At 42.2% G+C, this 21,254-nt stretch overlaps 1 protein-coding gene across 8 annotated transcripts in view; it reads left to right on the forward strand.

Annotated features, from left to right (window-relative positions):
- The window catches only part of ATP11B (ATPase phospholipid transporting 11B (putative)), a 213,409-nt gene that overhangs the window by 91,068 nt on the left and 101,087 nt on the right, over positions 1–21,254 (forward strand). For all 8 annotated transcript variants that reach the window (XM_068281088.1, XM_068281083.1, XM_068281090.1 and 5 more), the window contains exons 8-12: positions 2,163–2,210; positions 2,983–3,047; positions 8,530–8,611; positions 9,727–9,877; positions 15,000–15,197. In XM_068281088.1, coding sequence (XP_068137189.1) covers positions 2,163–2,210; positions 2,983–3,047; positions 8,530–8,611; positions 9,727–9,877; positions 15,000–15,197 — 544 coding nt within the window. The remainder of the gene's footprint in view (positions 1–2,162; positions 2,211–2,982; positions 3,048–8,529; positions 8,612–9,726; positions 9,878–14,999; positions 15,198–21,254) is intronic.

Raw genomic sequence — 21,254 nt, forward strand, 5'->3', positions numbered from 1 at the left:
TGATTTAATTTCTTGTACCTGGAGAACCCAGATTCCCAGGCATCTGTTCTGTAGTGTTTATTTTCTTTATAAAAGGTAAGGGAATGCAGAATAAAAGCTGGAACACAACCGATGATGGATTTTGAATGTATCCCCTTCAGTACTGCATCAGTACTCCTACAGAGTTCGCAACCTGTAAATTTGGAGGCATGTTGCTGATGAGCTGTAAAATGTGAAGCAATGCCTCTGATGTGACACATTTCGATTGAAACATTTAGTCAAATCAGACCTAAGTTTTATCTTTAAATCCACTTTAACACATCAGTCTGCATGATGAGTGCGATGGAATAGCTTCATTTTGTTACTGATAATCTTAAAACTTGTCTTCTGCAATTACTTTTCTAGGGTTGCTAACACCATGCTGTTATTGCAGAAGTACTTGTCGAGCCAGTACTTCATTGACTGTAAGGACTCCATTGATGGATATCTCCAAACTATGGCTATAGCCGCTGTATCTTGCAGGGGTAGCAATTGAGTGATACATAAAGGGAGGTGTTTTACATGTTACTACATACATCTCCCTCATCCAGAATTTTAAATTAAAGCAGACCTGAAATAAGGCTTTGGGCCTGCTTTATTTTGGTATGGATGTTACACCTCTGTCCAAATTATTCCTTAGGCTAGGTTCACAGTAGGACGTTGCAGTACTGCGTTATAAAGTCTTATAACACAGCTTACCGCTCTACAATAGGAAGTCTATGCGACGTTAGCATAGCATTGTAACGTGTTGCGTTATGGTAATGCACTGCTGCGCTGCGTTACTTCTAAATGCACACATTACCAGGAACAGGAAAGCATACTTTTTATTGCCTGTGTGCTTTACTGTACCTACTAAATGCGACAGTAACAGCATTAATGTACGTTACCACTATTTTTTTGCATTGTAATGCTGTATTGCAAATTTAACGTCACATTACAACGCAACAACCTACTTTGAACTTAGCCTTAGTGATATTTTTCTCATACTAATTGTGGTGGTTATACAAACCAAACTAGCTTTGAAGTTTGGAAGTTACCCAAGGCCTTTTTCCTTGTACAAGTATTTCCTAATTTGAACATTTAGGCCTCTTTCACAGTGGGACGTTAAAGTCGCACATTATAAAAATTAATAACGCAGACTTAGGCCCGGTTCACATTAGCGGTCGCCGTCCGGAATCGCCGAGCCGGACCGCATGCGGAACGGACTGAACGGACGCACGGCATAGCAATGAAAGTCTATGCGTCCGTTCACATGCGTCCGTTTCCTCCGGATCCGGACTCCGGCGTAAGACCCAACATGCGCAAATTTTTGGTCCGGCTCCTCCGGCAGGCGTATCTAGCGGAGCCGGACTGCACCATCCGGCCAATACAAACCAATGAGAACCGGAGAGCGCACAACACACTGGCTATAAAATCCGGATGTTCTACCCCACTTCCTATGCGTATTGTAGCGGCGATTTTGGATGGGGACACATGGGCAAGCATTTTGGAGTGGAGCAGCAGTGACGTTTAACGTGCTGGAGATGTTGGCAGTATGTCGGAGGTGGAGGTGAGTTCTAAACAGCGGAGGGCCTGATTCCACAGGTCCACCTTCTGCTGACCTCCCAGACCCCAACATTTTTATTTTATTTCTACTCTCTTTTGCCAAACTGATCCGGATCGCATCCTGATGCACACCTGATGCAACCTGACTGGATCCGGATCAGAACCGTACGGTTCCGATCCGGATCCGGTCCGGATCCGGTCAGGTCATCCGGTCCGTTTGTAGACACGAGAAAGAAAGGTGTATCCCCCTCCACCAGGGGTGGATGTCAATTATAACGTACTGAAGAACAGAGGCGCCAACTGGATAAAATCAATTCTTAAAACTTTTCAAATTGCTTAGGAGGCAGTGGTGGACTTGCCCCCCCTGCAAGCATACACAAAAACTGTGTATTCAAAACAATCAAATTTATTGGTACACTCCAATAAAGTGCCCAACTCGCCACCACAACACCCTTTTTCTGAGCTTTTACATTGCCCGGCACCAAAATGAGCTGCTTTGCCCTGAAAATGTCAGCAGTGTTCTATTCGTTTCATAGAGCTATGTAGTGCAAGAAATATTGCTTCATGCTTTCAGTTTAATACTTCATTGTTTTCCATAGGTTTGTTGGAAGAATAACAATACGCCAACACTCAGAAGATATAGTAAGGTAAATACAGATTCTCTTTTCAACATAAGTCCAATCTTGAACTGTCAAGATGTATGAAGATCTTTCACTGTAAAGAAGGTTGATTATTTTAAGGGGTTGAAGTTATTTTGTTTTGTGTGATTTGTAGTTGTATTGTTCTGTTGTATCAAAGGATTTCTCTTTACTTTGCATAGTCAAAAAATAAATCAATTGGCTGTTTATAGACTCCCGAAATGTATGCATTTTGTGCACAGTGCCTTTGACATGGTGTATTATAAGAAATGGTTGACTTGAATGGTTCGACCGAAAAATGCAGCATGGTGTTTTCTCTTTTCTCCACAACACAGTTCATTTGTGTGAACTTGGAACCACTGTGGCTGCCTGAAAACTTCAAGGCATCTCTGCAAAAATGGTGCCTGGTGAATCCAAAAACAAAAAAGTTTTTTTTCAGCATTAATAGTTATACATAACCCTATTCTCACCCTGAAGCCTCCCTCTACCGATGCTTAACCACCCCCCTATCCACGACTAACCTTAACCACTCCCCAGCCCCATGGCTAACATTAACTGGTGGGAATCCGCTGGAAAAATCTGAAAAAACAGTTATTTTAGGGCTCCCATATTTCCCTTTAATGCCGATATTTGAATGGGCACCTATGACCGCACATGAACTTCTGCTGGTGGCGAAGGTGTCTAAATTACCTCCATCGTAGCCAAGTGCATGTCAGTTTTTGGACGTTTTTTTTTGCCGTGAGTGCACTATCTATGTAACATGCTTGTTTTTTTTTCTTAGAGCCCTTGGACCAGAAAACCTTTTACTTCGTGGAGCAAGACTGAAAAACACAAAGGAAATTTTTGGTACGGGGTTTTTTTTTTGTTTTTTTTTTTTTCAGATTGGTACAATTCTGTTTCCAGCTTTATTTTTGGGGGGTTATCTTCTAGTTTCATTTACCTACATGGACATTATGCCATTGTTTAGCTTGCAAGATCTCGGTAACATTTATCAATGGAATTGGCAATTGCAGGACCGTGCTCTGTCCACACAATCGGTTCTTTTGTCTTGTTAAAAGATAAATCTGCTTTCCCATAATGTTGCCATAGAATGATCCAGCCACTACGGCTTTTTTACTTTCCCTCCCTAGTGCACTCTCAATCATTAACTGGCCTTTACAGAAAAGGGCTAAGTGGTAATGCAGGCAGCAGACTCTTCTGCTTTCATTGCAGGTGGCAAAAGCAGACAGGACATCAGAACACTGCAACAAGTTTTCTCTGTGGCCTAAAGCTGGCCATACACTAGGCCGATTACCCGCCGATCGACAGCAGATTCGATCACTGGGATCGTACCTGCTGTGAAATCGTTCACGCAACATGCTAATTTTCGGGCCGAAATAGATCGGTCCCGTCGATCGCGCCGTGGGGGAAATTACCGTCGATCGCCGTGGGTAAGGAGCGCATCGCTAGCGACGTACGACCGACGCAGGTATACATTACCTGAAGCTGGCTCCCGGCATCTTCTCCGCATCACCTCCCGGCGGGCATCTCCTCCGCATCAGCTTCCGCATCACGGCATCCGTGTATAACTTCCTGTGTTACTGCAGTGACAGCGGAAGTACAAATAGAGGGCGCTCTATTTGAACTTCCGCTGTCACTGGAGTGACAGAAAGTTATGCCGGGATGCGGAAGCTGATGCGGAGAAGATGCCCGCCAGGAGCCAATGCGGAGAAGATGCCCGGGACCAGGCTTCAGGTAATGTATGCGGGGGCCCGGGGGGCGACAGCGGCAGCTAAGCAGATTGTGATCGGTTTCAGGCTGAAATCGATTCACAATCTGTTTGCAGTAAAGGCAGCCATACGATCCCTCTCTGATCAGAGAGGGATCAATCTGTTGGTCGAATCTGATGACAAATCGACCAGTGTATGGCTACCTTAATTCTACAAATAACAATGGCAATAGTTAATGATTACAAGAGAGTGTGCACTAGGGGAGGTATGGACTGCTGCAAGCTGCATCTTCCTAAGGGCATATTACAGGTAACCACTTGCAGACATAATATATACAGCAGTCTAGGAGGAAATGGGTAACAGTCATGTAGTTATCGTTCAATGCATGCAGCCCAAGATTTGTAAGCGCAGGCATTTTACTATGACACAACAGATCAATGACTTTTACCCCCAAGCACATTGTTTTCTACATTCCTCTGCCCACTGGAAGCTACTCCATTTAGCACCGTGCTGTCCTTCATTCTCCCCATAGCAACAGGACAGTGCTCCTTCCCCATAGTGCCACCTGTAGGATGGAGCAGAACCCGGACAGGCAACACTGCTTGTGTACATACCTTTACACAAGCCCATTGGCCACCTGTGTTTGTGCTGTCTGTACCATTCAGTAGTTTACAATATTACTGATCAGAGCAAATGTCAAATAGGGGAGAAAGTTATATTGTCAAACTTCCATTTAACAAAAATGTGCAGTGGTTAATAAAAGCAAATAACTTTGCATTGGTTAGGGCCCGTTTCCACAGCCACCGCGTGCGGCTGGGAGACGCGCGGCGGTACTTCCAGGTCTGCGGGAACGCAGACGAATACTAGAAGCCGTGCCATGCACTGCTATGGGATTCGCTGCCTCCCGTGCGAAAACTGTGGGCAATGCCGGCCGAATCGCTAGGGCAAGCGATTCGGCCAGTGGCGCTATTATTTCCTATGGCAGAGTTTCCCCGAGCGATTTGCCTGTGGGGAAACTGCGGATTCGGCCCGGTTTCCGCGCAAGTGGAAACGGGCCCTTAGTGTACAGCTGCCAGGTTTACATGGCTGCTGAGTGAAGGAAAACCTTTTTTTTTCATAAAAACTGCTTCAAGTTTGGCAATGAATGAACAGCAAGCATTGCAGCTTATTTACCTTGTTTTGTAGTCATTCCACAGTGTTTCTAGCAGGGATTAGCAGATAGGTGTTTCAGAGTTAGCTGCCGGCAGTAAAATAATTAGTACAGGTTTTAAAAATGAGTAGCAAAGGCTCCTGCTCTGTGCCGCTAATTACTACTGCATCAAGGTGGTTATATCTGAACAGCCTGTTTGGTACAGTGCACAGTGCTGTTGCCAAGGTTTCATAGAAGAGCAATTGGACCTTACAGTAGGTTTTGGAATTTTTAGTACAGGTTTTAAAAATGAGTAGCAAAGGCTCCTGCTCTGTGCCGCTAATTACTACTGCATCAAGGTGGTTATATCTGGACAGCCTGTTTGGTACAGTGCTCCAGGCACAGTGCTGTTGCCAAGGTTTCATAGAAGAGCAATTGGACCTTACAGTAGGTTTTGGAATTTTTTTAACTGGATGCAGATTAAGATGGAAAGATAATTTTTAAGATGGAAAAAAACATTGCATTTACAGTGATATGAAAAACTATTTGCCCCCTTCCTGATTTCTTAGTCTTTTGCATGTTTGTCACACTTAAATGTTTCTGCTCATTAAAAACCGTTAACTATTAGTCATAGATAACATAATTGAACACAAAATGCAGTTTTAACCACCCTGGCGTTCTGATTAAATCGCCAGGGTGGCTGCGGGAGGGTTTTTTTTAAATTAAAAAAAAACTATTTCATGCAGCCAACTGAAAGTTGGCTGCATGAAAGCCCACTAGAGGGCGCTCCGGAGGCGATCTTCCGATCGCCTCCGGCGGCAAGGAATAACACGGAAGGCCGCAATGAGCGGCCCTCCGTGTTTCGCTTCCCTCGTCGCCATGGCGACGAGCGGAGTGACGTCATGGACGTCAGCCGACGTCCTGACGTCAGCCGCCTCCGATCCAGCCCTTAGCGCTGGCCGGAACTGTTTGTTCCGGCTACGCTGGGCTCGGGCGGCTGGGGGGACCCTCTTTCACCGCTGCACGCGGCGGATCGCCGCGCTGCAGCGGCGATCAGGCAGCACACGCGGCTGGCAAAGTGCCGGCTGCGTGTGCTGCTTTTTATTTGGTGGAAATCGGCCCAGCAGGGCCTGAGCGGCAGCCTCTGGCGGTGTTGGACGAGCTGAGCTCGTCCAGACCGCTCAGCAGGTTAAATGATGGTTTTTATTATTTAGTGAGAAAAAAAACTCCAAATCTACATGGCCCTGTGTGAAAAAGTGATTGCCCCCCTTGTTAAAAAAAAAACTTAGCTGTGGTTTATCACACCTGAGTTCAATTTCTGTAGTCACCCCCAGGCCTGATTACTGCCACACGTGTTTCAATCAAGAAATCACTTAAATAGGAGCTATCTGACACAGAGAAGTAGACCAAAAGCACCTCAAAAGCTAGACATCATGCCAAGATCCAAAGAAATTCAGGAACAAATGAGAACAAAAGTAATTGAGATCTATCAGTCTGGTACATTTTATAAAGCCATTTCTAAAGCTTTGGGGCTCCAGCGAACCACAGTGAGAGCCATTATCCACAAATGGCAAAAACATGGAACAGTGATGAACCTTCACAGGAGTGGCCGGCCAACCAAAATTACCCCAAGAGCGCAGAGAAAACTCATCCGAGAGGCCACAAAAGACCCCAGGACAACATCTAAAGAACTGCAGGCCTCACTTGCCTCAATTAAGGTCAGTGTTCACGACTCCACCATAAGAAAGAGACTGGGCAAAAACGGCCTGCATGGCAGATATCCAAGGCGCAAACCACTTTTAAGCAAAAAGAACATTAAGGCTCAACTCAATTTTGCTAAAAAAAATCTCAATGATTGCCAAGACTTTTGGGAAAATACCTTGTGGACCAACTAGACAAAAGTTGAACTTTTTGGAAGGTGCGTGTCCCGTTACATCTGGCGTAGAAGTAACACAGCATTTCAGCAAAAGAACATCATACCAACAGTAAAATATGGTGGTGGTAGTGTGATGGTCTGGGGTTGTTTTGCTGCTTCAGGACCTGGAAGGCTTGCTGTGATAGATGGAACCATGAATTCTACTGTCTACCAAAAAATCCTGAAGGAGAATGTCCGGCCATCTGTTCGTCAACTCAAGCTGAAGTGATCTTGGGTGCTGCAGCAGGACAATGACCCAAAACACACGAGCAAATCCACCTCTGAATGGCTGAAGAAAAACAAAATGAAGACTTTGGAGTGGCCTAGTCAAAGCCCTGACATGAATCCTATTGAGATGTTGTGGCATGACCTTAAAAAGGCGGTTCATGCTAGAAAACCCTCAAATAAAGCTGAATTACAACAATTCTGCAAAGATGAGTGGGCCAAAATTCCTCCAGAGCGCTGTAAAAGACTTGTTGCAAGTTATCGCAAATGCTTGATTGCAGTTATTGCAGCTAAGGGTGGCCCAACCAGTTATTAGGTTCAGGGGGCAATTTCTTTTTCACACAGGGCCATGTAGGTTTTGAGGCTTTTTTCTCACTAAATAATAAAAACCATCATTTAAAACTGCATTTTTTGTTCATTTATGTTACCTTTGACTAATAGTTAATGGTTTTTGATGAGCAGAAGCATGTAAGTGTGACAAACGTGCAAAAGACTAAGAAATTAGGAAGGGGGCAAATAGTTTTTCACATCACTGTATATATTTGGTAGCTTTATAATTAAAGGACCACTATCCTGCAAAACTGAAAAATACCCGTGTACATCTACTTATAAGTGTTTCTCCCAGATTAAAATGCACTATAAATTACTTTTTTCAGGTTTTGGCCCAGTCCATGTCGTCATGAGGAATTCTCAGGGTATTTATTTCATTGTCAAAAAACACTTACTGAACGGCAGTTGCTCAGTCCATTTGACAAATAGTGTGCAAATGAGCAGGGGGGGGGGGGGGGGGGGGTGGCTGGGATCATTGTGTAGATTGTTTCCAGGGAGTGCTTTTGTAAAGAATTTTAAAAAAAATTACTGAGAATCCCCCTTGAGGAGATGGACTAGTACAAAACTTGGCAGAGCTGCAGGATTTCTACTATGTACGGTACTGTAAATGACAAGAAAATAAGAGAAAAGTAACTTGCAGTTCATTTTAATCTTGTAGAAATGAACTCCTTATAAATAGGTGTACACAAGTATTTAACATTTTCCCATTTTTGGCTACGGTCCTTTAGAGCAGAATTGATAAGCAGTTTCCATTTCTGATTAACTCCTGCACATTTCTGTATCTTGTGACACTGAAATTTGCACAAAAGAAATTGTTTTTACCTATATATCAAATGTGCATCCAGCTCCTAAGCTACCTGTGAGTAGTGAGACTAAAGTGATATTTGTCAGTGACTAGGCAGACTACTACTAGTGGAATTGAATGAACTGTTAGTAACCAGCATGTTGCATCGATTTGCACTTCTGGAAATGTTATTTATCTGATTGCTAATGATGCTTGCTTTTCCATTTGCCTTGTAGGAGTGGCTGTATACACAGGAATGGAGGCAAAAATGGCATTAAATTACAAGAGTAAATCACAGAAACGCTCTGCTGTGGAAAAGTAGGTTTCCTCATAATCTTTTCAATTCAGATTAATTACTGTACATTTTTATCTTTCCAAGTTTAAAACAAATTACTGCCTACAAATAAACGTTTGGACTTTTTCAAACTGCAGACAGTCCCCCTACAAATTATTCAAATTACGTTTCCGAGATACAAAGTGGTCTTCATGTACAAAATATACAGTACAGTTTTTTCTTTATTACATATTTTTGTTCTTAAAGTGTACATGAGGCCAAAAGTATAAGTGTGTCTTTACTTACCTAGGGCTTCTTCCAGCCCCAAGAAGTATCTATGTCCCTTGCCGCAGTGACTGACTATATGTGACCACTATCAATACTGTTACACTAGAGATCATTACTGGTATTTATATCATCTAACACCTAGGTTCTCAACGTGTGGTACGCATACCCCAGGGGGTACTTCTGATGCTTTCAGGGGGTACTTGGGCTTTATATACTTGACCAAGAATAACAAAATTAGAGTTTTAAAAAATGACAAATCTTATTTAAAAACAAAACGCCAAATTCGTGTTTTAGTTAATTAAAAGCAATAGTAAATGCTTGGAAATGGTTTCGAACCAATTATCCTGTACTATGATTAAATATATATTTGTCAAGGGGTACTTGTGATAATGTTTACTATGCTAGGGGGTACTTGGTGAGTACAGGGTTTTAAAAGGGGTACATACCAATAAAATGTTGAGAAACCCTGACTAGCACATTGGGCTCTATTCACAAAACTTCTCATACATTACATTTTTATCACCTTATTGATAACCATAACCTTTCAGCACATTTAAAAGTAAAATAATCGCTCAAAGTGCGTTGTTCCTGTTTAACTTAATTTCAATACTGCTTTTCTTACCTTAATTATATTATATTTTTGCTCTTTGGAAGCTTAAAAATGTAACATGTACCCATTGTAGAAGAGGATATCTTTGATAGGAGACTTTGATTTCATGTAAATGAATTAAAGTTAAATTTTTGATATACTGCAGCATGTGGAGCGTCATATTCATCAATATTTATAAATAAATATATATTTTTTTATTTCCTTTTTTTCACAGGTGAAACATGTAGAATATGCCAATATTTTTCTGATCTCTTTTTATAGGTCCATGAACACTTTCTTGCTGGTGTATCTCATCATTCTGCTGTTTGAGGCTATTCTCAGTACAATCTTAAAGTATGCCTGGCAAGCAGAGCAAAAATGGGACGAGCCGTTTTACAACCAAAAAACTGAACATGAGAGGAATAGCAGTAAGGTTTGTAAAATAAAATAAAAAAAAAAAGTATTTCAAATGTTTTATTTGTACATGGCTGTTAGTATTATGCTTCAGTAAGCACATTTTCATATAACTTCAGGCATAGTAGAGCTTATGGGGCTTTTGCTGTAACTATGTTGTTTAGATGCCATGCATTGAAATGTAGAAGTGTTACCTGTCTATATGCAATACATTTATATTCCATTAGCCCTCTTCCTTGTGGCTGCAAAACAATTGCCTATTATAGTTGGCTTTGTTTATATGTTACATTGGAGCAGGGCCTTGGCTGTTAAATGCAGTCATATGCCAAAGTAGACCACTGAAGCCTATTTACACTCAAGGTTTTATTATGTGTATGGCTAAACATTCAGATGTGCGTTGCTGCACACATTGTGATTGTCTTGTATTTGAGCTGTTTAGCCATGTATATAGTAGACTTGTATTTATGAGTATAAGGCTATCAAATGAAAGCAGGAATGTATTAATCTCACTAACCGGTCATCCTTATACCCAACGATAACATAACCTTCAGGGTTCAGCTATTTTAGGCAAAGCTGTTCCTATTATATTATTATATTTAAACCTGTCCCTATTCCTTCACACTATCCCTCCAACCCTGCCGCTATGCAAGTTCGGCTTCAGAGTTAGACCAACTCAAACAATGTAAATGCTGCAACTACTACTTTATCAGTTTGGCTACATTGGCTATCATTCATAAAAGTATGTTCGATAAAAAAATCTGGGAGGTAAAATACCGCATTCAGTATTTTAGACTTCTGTGTGCTAATTCATAAAAATGTCTACAGTTGCGATAGAAGTTTGGTATTTTCCCCGAACTTAGGCTGGCGGTAACATGAGAAGCTGCCGGAGTTGATACATTTTCTCCTGCAGAGACAGCGTTACAATAAGAGGCATCTCCAACTTCCCTTTAGATGTGTATTTTTTTTTTAAACTGCCGCTGTTTGCCCTGAATCTGCTCTGAATCTGTCTATTAGTTTTTCTAATCCTTTTAATTGCCACTGGACGTCCTCCGGGCTTTACTGCGCAGGCTCAGTAGTTCTGAGCCTGCGCAGTAAAGCCTGGAGGACGTCCGATGACGTCAGCGCGCCCGCCGTGAGGCGCATTTTGGAACGCGGAAGGAGCCCGACCTGGCCGCCGGCCTGGCCAGGTCGGGTCGGCCACCGGAGACCACCGGCAGCCTGCGGAGCGGCGCCGAGGGCACCTCCTGCCTGCCACGGGCTGGAGGAAGCCCCAGGTAAGTGGATGCGGATTTTTTTTTTTTTAAACAGTCCCTGAACCTTCCCTTTAAGAGGCTATAACATTTTTAGTGAACCCTCTTTTACTCTTGCAATCTGCTGTTACGTTTGCATAGGCACGTCAGTTTTTGTTCGTTTGCCACTCCAATCTATTACCTTGAAATGTATTTCATTTCCTGAAAAAAATTTCTTTTAAAGTCCACGGAAATAATGCAAGTGCATAAAAGTGACTTGTCGGTTTGGAATACCTCGTGCGGTAGGTTTGTAGAAATGCATGTATTACAGAAAAATACATGTAAATGCATAGGGTATGAACGAGGTATGATCTATCTTTTCAAAGTATTTGCAAAGACTTGTTGACTCTCCCGTTCATTTTCTATAGCTGCACAACTTTGTAGATTGCCCCATCCACTGCTCAGTAAAATAAAGCACATTTAACCCTTTAACTGCCCTGCCCGTGTTATCTCACGTTAGATAACTCCGATCAGGGCTGTCTCAGCCAGCAATACTTGGGCTGCCTAATGCAGTCCAATGCAGAGCAGTAGGGATCGCTTCATGTTTACCTGATCTGGATGCAGGCTGTGCCCTCCCCTTGCAGGATCAGCTCTGCTCTTCCACCGCAGAGCAGTGCTGTATTGCTGATATCCTCCTCCAGGTCCCTATGGAGGATGTCAGCATTACAGTGCCGCTCAGTGGTGGAAGAGATGATCGCCTCTGTAATACTGACATTTTCCCTTTGGGTCCCGATCACCTCCTATCAGGATCGGGACCTAGTGAAGGATATCAGCATTAACCCTTTCCACTCGTATGTCCCGCTTAGCGGGATATCGCTAATTTCCCATTGCACTCCTTTCTGCAGATTGCGTGCTTGCAGATTGCGTGCTTGCAGATTGCGTGCTTGCAGATTGCGTGCTTGCAGATTGCGTGCTTGCAGATTGCGTGCTTGCAGATTGCTTGCTTGCTTGCAAAGTTGCATAGAGGATCAATGGCATCCTATGCAATGGACGTGGAGGAGTATCTAAATAGTAGCCAGCATTTCATTGCTCTAATTCCCAATCGAAATACCAAAGACTGCATCGTGTGTAGTGACATGAAGATACCAGGTGGCAGGCATAAAACCACCTATTATTGCGAAACTTGCTCATGCATGCCAGGATTACACTCAGGAAATTGCTGTAAAATTTACCATACCTTGGCTTTCTTCTCTGCTACCAGCCAGTAGAAGATGCCAGAACTGTCCAAATAAGGTATTAAATTAAACGTTATAATGTGTTCTTTAAAATAAGATATACCATGTTACTATGTTATGTTCCATGTTAAAATGGTAGAGAGAGTAAGAGGGAGAGTGCATTTCTGTAAAAAAAAAAAAAAAAAAAAAAAAGAGCAGAAACGACTCCCTTTAGGGAAAAAACTCAGAGTGGAAAGGGTTAAAGTGGCGATCCTGCAAGGGGCGAATGGATCCTGCGTCCTGTATCAGGTAAATATTAATTTCTCCTTGTGCGGCTTTGCATACACTAGGCGTGGCTTGGGGGAGGCAGAAAAACCGTGGTGCTGCAGCACGCGTCATTAAAGAAACATAAAGATGGAAAAGGTTGAAAGATCCTGCCGTTCCTGCTTCTCTCAAGGAACAGTTGCCAATTGCTTGACATTTTTACATGTTTCAAACATTACATTGTATTTTAGTTCATACAGCAAAAGTATCAATGGTAATGTTCACAAAGAAAAATTGACTATCTGTATTTGCCTTCCTACTGTGTACTGTTCAGCAATGACTGACCTTTACCCTAGCTAAAGCATGATGCATATTTGTTGATACCTGCTTGCATGTCTCACCTAGAATCTTCAGCTATCTCCACCCAGGTTTTCTTTTATAGGAATTCTATAACAAATATTTACAGAGCCATTTTGTGGCACAGAAGATATGTTACAAAAAGTCATAACAAAAAGAAAGTACACACAATTTTTCATATCAGAGCATAATAAAAAAAATGTGGTGCTTAGCATGGCTTAAAATTAGGTTAATACAACTTTAGATAAAACATGTGGCATGTTACACCGTGTCATTATTTATTTAACAAAGACGAAGTTAAAATGCAGAAACCGTATATATAGAAGCTGCCCTTCAGTTTGGGAAGGATTGTAATGCAATTTCCAAACAATTTGAAGTCTATTGTGAGAAAGATAATACAGATGCCAATCTTCTCAGGAGTCGATGTATGGACAAAATTGCCCCACTGCTCATAGAAATTGCAAATTCAAGAGCTACATCTCCAACTCTTAAAACCTTCTTGAAAGGGATCAGAGCTCCTCATTTGGGAACATCTATAAAAGGGCCCTCATATAAATTCCCCCCCCCCCCCCCCCCAAATCTACATGCTGCTGTTGGTGCCACAGAACCACAGGTTTGAAGTGCCCACGTTGATGTTGAGTGCACCCCTGGCTGCCAGTGCATGCTGGGAGTAACACATTAGTCCTCTACTTCTTTCAGCATGATCTGGCAGCCCAGGATGTGCTCAACATCACTGCAGGTACTTCAAACCTGTGTTCTTGTGGCAAAGACAGCGGCCCAGTCAACCTGGTTAAAGTGCTGTGGTTGAACCTTAGAGGAGGAACTTAATATAATAATGAATAAAATTGCTTATTTGCTAGGTTCAATTATGAATGACTCTGCCTCAACCTGATTTACATTCTTAAAATTATTAGTGATGCTGGCATCTTAACTGTCGGCAAGGTGAATCACTGCGCTCTGGGGCAGAAGCTGCCTGATATCAAGCCTAGGCTAACTCACTGGGAGGGATGCAATTCCCTAAAAAGGGATGTGGGTAGTTGCAGCAATGTCACAGGGAGGGACATTGTCAGAAAATGAGTAAACATTCCATGTACCTTATTTTTCAGACCATAAAATGCACTTTTTCTCCCCTACATTTTAACCACTTGAGGACCCACGCTTTACCCCCCTTAAGGACCAGCGCTGTATTCTGTGATCTGTGCTGGGTGGACTGTGCAGCCCCAAGCACAGATCCGGGTGCAGGCAGAGCGACCAGATCGCCCCCCTTTTTTCCCCACTAGGGGGATGATGTGCTGGGGGAGGGGGGTCTGATCGCTCCTGCTGGCTGAGGTTTGCGGGGGGAGGGGGGCACCTCAAAACCCCCCTCCGCGGCGACATTCACCCCCTCCCTCTTCTCCCTCTTTTCCCCTCGGAGATCAGAGGCTGCACAGGAACGGATCTGTCCTGTGCAGCCTCTAACAGGCTCCTGCCTGTCATGTGACAGCGATCCCTGGCCGCTGATTGGCCGGGGATCGCTGATCTGGTACAACGCTGCTACTGTTAGCAGCGTTGTACGAATGTAAACAAAGCGGATTATTTCCGCTTGTGTTTACATTTAGCCTGCGAGCCGCGATCGGTGGCCCGCAGGCTATTCACGGAGCCCCCCGCCGTGAATTGACAGGAAGCAGCCGCTCGCGCGAGCGGCTGCTTCCTGATTAATTAGCCTGCAGCCGGCAACGCAGAACTGCGTCGCTGGTCCTGCAGCTACCACTTTGCTGACGCGCAGTATGAGTGCGTGGTCGGCAAATAGTTAAAGAGGTCGGTAATGCTCCCATTTTGTTTATCAGATATACTTGCAGTGTTGTAAATTGTTGTTTATGAATTATGGAAGTCTATTTTTGGGAACAGTTGCTGCACAGACACTGCTGGGTGGCAACCAAGTAGCCTGTTCTTTTCTGTCAGGGTTGGAAGACAAATTATCATGTCGGATGAGAAAAATCTAGTGTCTGATATACTGTGCTGTATTAAACTACTATTACTGGATGATTTGGGCCGTGTTTCTGTTTTGCACTGAAATAGATTTGTTTTGTTTTCTCAGATTCTGAAATTCATTTCGGACTTCTTGGCATTTCTTGTACTTTACAATTTTATCATCCCTATATCACTTTATGTGACTGTCGAGATGCAAAAATTTCTTGGATCATTTTTCATTGGTTGGGACCTTGATCTTTACCATGAGGAAAGTGATCAGAGAGCGCAGGTGAACACTTCTGATCTGAATGAAGAGCTGGGACAGGTAATGCATTGCTTCTCATTGACTGTATGTAGTATAAATATTGTGTTTTATAGTAGCATTTCACAGGTTTCTAAATTCACAGCAAGTTGCATATAAAATTCTCTATAGTTTAATTTGCACAAGGCTTGAACTACACTCTGAGCAAATTCTTGGGACATAGGAAGGTGGCGGCAATGTTTAAATTGTGTTTATTGAATGTCTTGCCCAAATCTATATGTACCAAATTACACATTAGTCAGTAGGGGTTATCATTGAGGTGTGCAAATAAATTTGACATGACTGAGAATTATCACATGGAATTATGATATAGGTATATATAAAAATGTAAATGGAATAAACAAATCTTGCAGTGAAAGCCGCATAGATTTGCAGTGACATTTGCACAGTTCTGCACCAACTTGGAATTATTTGCATATTTCAAATCAAGTAGAGAGTTGGCACTGAGCCAAAACATTGTACTAAATGCCTTAAGATGCTCATAGCAATGGAATATGGGGAAATAAAAACTTAGACGTCCACGGCAGGTGGAAGTTGTTCTGTATTTAAAAATACAATGCCTTTAGAAATCCATGGTGTATTGATTCCACCCGGTAGTCTAAGATTTAGGGCTCTTTCACACAAAGATGTTGCGTTTGATGCGACGTTAAGGTCGAATAACATGCCCCTAACGCAACGCATGTTAGCTTTGAAGTTGGACGTTACATTGAACTGCGTTATGCGTCTCTTGATGCGTACTTTTTGACGCATACGGATCGAACAAAAACGGCGCATGCGGCACATTTTTTTTTTTTAAAAAGCAAACATTACTGAGCATGTGCAATCATTGTAACGCAGGGACAAATGAGTATAACGCACAGCATGCTGCACTTACATTTAACATGCTGCGTTATACTCCAACGCAACGTGTGCACTGTGAACAGCACATTGATTTATCATTGCTGTGAGTTGGGCTGCGTTACAGGCTGCTGTAACGTGGGACTTTAATTTTGAATATAACTTAGACCTATATAGTATATAAATACTGATTTAAAATAAGCCTTTGGCAGGATAAACCGGACACAATATTTCAACAATTAGCAATATTAGGCATTCTGCTAAAGCTTGTAAATTTCATTTAAATACCCTTGCTAGATCTAGACCTACTCTGAAGATACATTCAATATAAGACATTCAATATGTTATGGAGTCCAGTTAGACATACACTTAGGCTTTGTTCACATGTAAAATCGAAGTCGCGATTTGTGAGCGTTTTTATTTCTCCCCTACCGGCACTTACTGCGCGCTACGATTTTGTGTATAGCGCTTTTCAAAGAACTTTTGCAGAACGATTCTATTTTTTCACTTCCTGACGCAAGTTCAAATCTACGCTATTTTGGTGGTTACCTGGCTGGCAGGGTGTAGATTTCAATCACCGCAGCAGCGCCCATCCACCGTTTCTGGCCCTTTCTATCACTGTAAGCAACTCCCATAGGCTTGCATTGATAGACACGGTCAGGAGCCAATGAAAGCGGCTCCTGACCGGTTCACATGACTCTGCCGTCATAGAGACGATAGAGTGGATGTCCTGAGGATCCAGGCGTGGACGGCTGGTATATTTGATGATTTGTTAGGAATACGTCGTTATTGTACCAACGGTCTCTGGTCCTTAAGGGGGCTGAGACCGCTGGTACTTAAGTGGTTAATGCTACTTTCATTTGGACTATTCTATTGGTTATCTTGCTTGTATTGGAACCCAAAGGAACTACAGTATTTTGTTTCAAAGAGGATGTATTTCCTAGGGGCCTTTTTCTACTACGCAGCTGAATTGCAAATCGCTAGTGATTTTTAAATCGCTAGGGCTGCTACTTTATCATAGAAATCATGAGTATTCTCCACTATAGTGATTCGATTTGCAAATCGCAATCGCTTTCTGGAGCGATTTGAAGAGGGATAATGCAATGCAAATAAAAAAACGCAATTGTATAACAAACTTAATGAAAAATCGCAATCGATGGAGTTTGCGATTGCTAGTGTAAAAGGGCCCTTACTGCTATCATTCAGCCTGGATTTGGGAGAAATTGGTCTGTATTATACATTGCATGTGAGTTGTTAGCAGTAAAGGTATTAAGAGCGCTCTCAAAACCAGGGCTGTGGAGTCGGAGTCGGGGCAATTTTGGGTGCTTGGAGTCGGAGTCGGGAAAAAATGCTCCGACTCCTAATGAATTTAAACTGTAATTAAAATAGAAAATATGATAAAATGTTCTATTTCTCAGATAATAGTCATCATAAATCATTTATACATACAGTAATAGCTGTGCTTAGTCCACAAAAATGAAATAAACCAATCAAAATTAGTTACTTGTGCTGCTTCAATAAAGCAGTCCCCAAATTTTTAAAGTTAGATATACACATCTGATTGTGACTGTATATATGATGTGTACATAGGAATCTCTTATATATACTAAACATCTATGCTGTAAGAATAAAGCCTGATGTGTAGCCGTGTCACTAATAGAGATGGTCAATGAGATGGAAATAATTCTGCGTTCATTCTGATTTATGCAAATGTACGCACTCTCTTTGCTCATGAAATCAAATAATTTGATATGTTGTTAAAATTTGGTTTGGTGACTACGAATTAAATGGTACCTGGGAAGGATGAAAAGAAAAATTTTATACATACCTGGGGCTTCTTCCAGCCCCCTTCAGGCTAATCAGTCCCTCGCTGTCCACCTCCACCACCTGGATCTTCTGCTATGAGTCCTGGTAATTTAGCCAGTCAGCGCAGTCTGGCCGCATGCCGCTTCCACAGCCAGGAGCGTTCTGCACCTGCGCAATAGTGCTGCGCAGGTGTAGTACGCTCCCGGCGGCGGAGTGTGTGCATGCACACTACGCCAGACTGGCTCAAGTACCTGGACTCATAGCAGAAGATCCAGGTGGCGGAGGAGGACAGCGAGGGACTGATTAGCCTGAAGGGGGCTGGAGGAAGCCCCAGGTATGTATAAAACTTTAATTTCATCTGTCTCAGGTTTACTTTGTTACACAGTACTATACTCTACATATGCACTCTCCACAGAGCTGCAGAGAATCCACTGAGAATGTTGTGCACATTGAACACAGAGGTGTTGTCTATCACCCATAAACCTGGTTCAGATTGTGCATGAAGAATGTGTAATAGAGGAAGAATCCCCTCATTCTCCTGCAGAGTACCTGCACATCATTCTTACATGTAACCACAGTCACATTGCCTAGGGCCTGATAGATGTTCTTTGTTCCGGTCTGTACCTTTTACAAGTACTCTTACCACGGACTAGTTTTAGTCTATGACTAAAGGGAATAAATATGGCAGTCTCCATTTCCTTCTCACTTCAGTTGTCTTTTAAAATTCCTAAGCGTTGGCAGTTAAGAGATGAATTTCATGTTACATTCTTTCAATCATCAAGATTGTAATATGCAAATTAGAGGAGTCGGAGTGAAGGAGTCGGAGTCGGTGGAATCCTAAACTTAGGAGTCTGAGTCGGTGGATTTTTGTACCGACTCCACAGCCCTGCTCTAAACTTGGCATGGTTTGATGATTTTGTAGAAAATTAATAAAGCTTTTTGTACTAATTTTATTGCAGTGACTTCATGTAGAATTACAATTTATTGCTGAAGCTGTGGCATTCTGCCATAAAACCTAAACGGGCCATGATTATTTCACATGAGGGTTACATAGGTATATGGAAATATAATAATGGGTATCTGGTAGATACATGACATCCAGCTATCTATATTGGAAAAGAGAAGCACCAGAACACCGCTCACTCAGACTGGGACAGTGCTGGAACCAGGAAGGCCAAATCCAAAAATCTGTAGCAAAAGGAAAGGGGTCCGCACATGTCCTTAAAGGAATCCTTTATTATGGACGTATCCAAAATCAAAACACCAATTCACCCATCTGCAGCTGACATGTTTCAGACCTACTGGTCCTTAATCATAGCTGAAGTAGAAGTGACACAGAGAACCCATATATACCCACCCCCTGTGAAGGGGGTGGCCCCAAAAACCGGGGATACGCCCTCAAACTTCACAGATGGGAGGGGATATTAACAGGAAGTCCCATCGAGAATTCAGACCTCGAGGGAGCCTTATACCCAAGTTGGGTACGAGGCTCCCTCGAGGTCTGAATTCTCGGTGGGACTTAGCTCTAATTACATAATTTTGCTCATGAGCCCGCCCTTTTTCTCTTTTTATCTTTATATAAAGTTGATTTTATTATTTTATTGTGTACAATATTGGAGGGGGTTGTTATCTGTTGGTTTTTGGATATAATCAATTGTTTTGGCTTTGAATTAGATTTTCCACATTTTACAACCCTATACCCATTTTTTCCTGTTAATATCCCCTCCCATCTTTGAAGTTTTAGGGTGTATCCCCGGTTTTTGGGGCCGCCCCCTTCACAGGGGGTGGGTATATATGGGTTCTCTGTGTCACTTCTACTTCAGCTATGATTAAGTACCAGTAGGTCTGAAACATGTCAGCTGCAGATGCGTGAATTGGTGTTTTGATTTTGGATACGTCCATAATAAAGGATTCATTTTAGGACATGTGCGGACCCATTTCCTTTTGCTATCTATATTGGACTTCACTGTTTATGTATTGGGTCAATTTTGGGGACCTCTCCTAGTTCTTACCTTCTCATCCTGCCTTCACCTTACATTCTCTCTCTTATGTCACCCCTACAGTCCATCACCTACTTATCCACCACTCTTCTCTCTCTTTCCAGACATATGGATAATTTCTAGATCTGGACCTATCTTTCCATTCTGTGTTGCCTCTCCTTTCTACCACCCCATTGCAAACCTCTGCTGTGCATCCTCCTATCATATACACCCGTCCATCCCTCTACCTGATGCTGCTCTTCTAGACCTATTTTTGCGATTTATTCAGAAACCTTGTTTGGCCTCATTCCTTTAATTTAATTTTTTACTTTTGTAATTTAAGCTGCTGCATGAATCGGCTGTTTTTTATTTATTTTTTGTTTAGCAGAACATAATCTAATTCTTTATACTTTCTCTGTTGTCTGCCACCTTTCAGCCTCAAAGCACTGTCAGAATGAATTATATGTAATAGCACTGTTCCCAGTGGCGGAAGGCTTCTTTCATACCGTGGTAACATTTATTGATGATGTTACATAGACAAGGATTAAGCTTGTCATAATGGACACATTTTTCGATTTGATTTTTGTCCTTTTCCTTTGCCAATTATTTTCCCACCTTAAACATGTTAGTTCTGTAAAAGATTTTCTGTCTGAGTAATGAAGTATTGACATGAGCTGTGCTGTAGAACAACATTGTGTCTTTTACAGAGACACAGCAGCAGTTTGTATTGAACAAAAGATCAATTAGATTGTAACATGTTTGTGAAATGTTAAAACAAGACCCTAGGCAAATGTAAAATAAAGTAGAATTTAATGAAGTTTTCTGCTCAAAGAATAATTGAATACCTGCTATATACAGCAAATAAAAATACTTTATTTAGAAATTAATTTCATGCTTGCGCAGCTAAGGTCAGACTATGCAGCACAGTAAGTCATTCAGGAAGGCTTTAAAGGATACCCGAACTGACATGTGACATGATGATAGACATGTGTATGTACAGTGCCTAGCTCACAAATAACTATGCTGTGTTCCTTATTTTTTCTTTCTCTGCCTGAAAGAGTTAGATATCAGGTATGCAATTGTCTGACTCAGTCCTGACTCAGACAGGAAGTGACTACAGTGTGACCCTCACGGATAAAAAATTCCCCTTTTTTTTTTACCTCTTTCTTACTCTCAGAAGCCATTTTCTGCTAGGAAAGTGTTTTATAGTTGGAATTTCATATCCGTGAGGGTCAAACAGTTGTCACTTCCTGTCTGAGTCAGAACTGAGTCAGAACTGAGTCAGCCACTTGCATATCTGATATTTAACTCTTTCAGGCAGAGAAAGAAAAAAAGGAACACAGCATAGTTATTTGTGTGCTAGGCAGTGTACATACCCATGTCTATCTCATCATGTCACATGTCACCTCGGGTATCCTTTAAGGTTCTTACACACCCT

The sequence above is a fragment of the Hyperolius riggenbachi genome, chromosome 4, assembly GCF_040937935.1.
Source record: "Hyperolius riggenbachi isolate aHypRig1 chromosome 4, aHypRig1.pri, whole genome shotgun sequence".
Lineage (NCBI taxonomy): Eukaryota > Metazoa > Chordata > Amphibia > Anura > Hyperoliidae > Hyperolius > Hyperolius riggenbachi.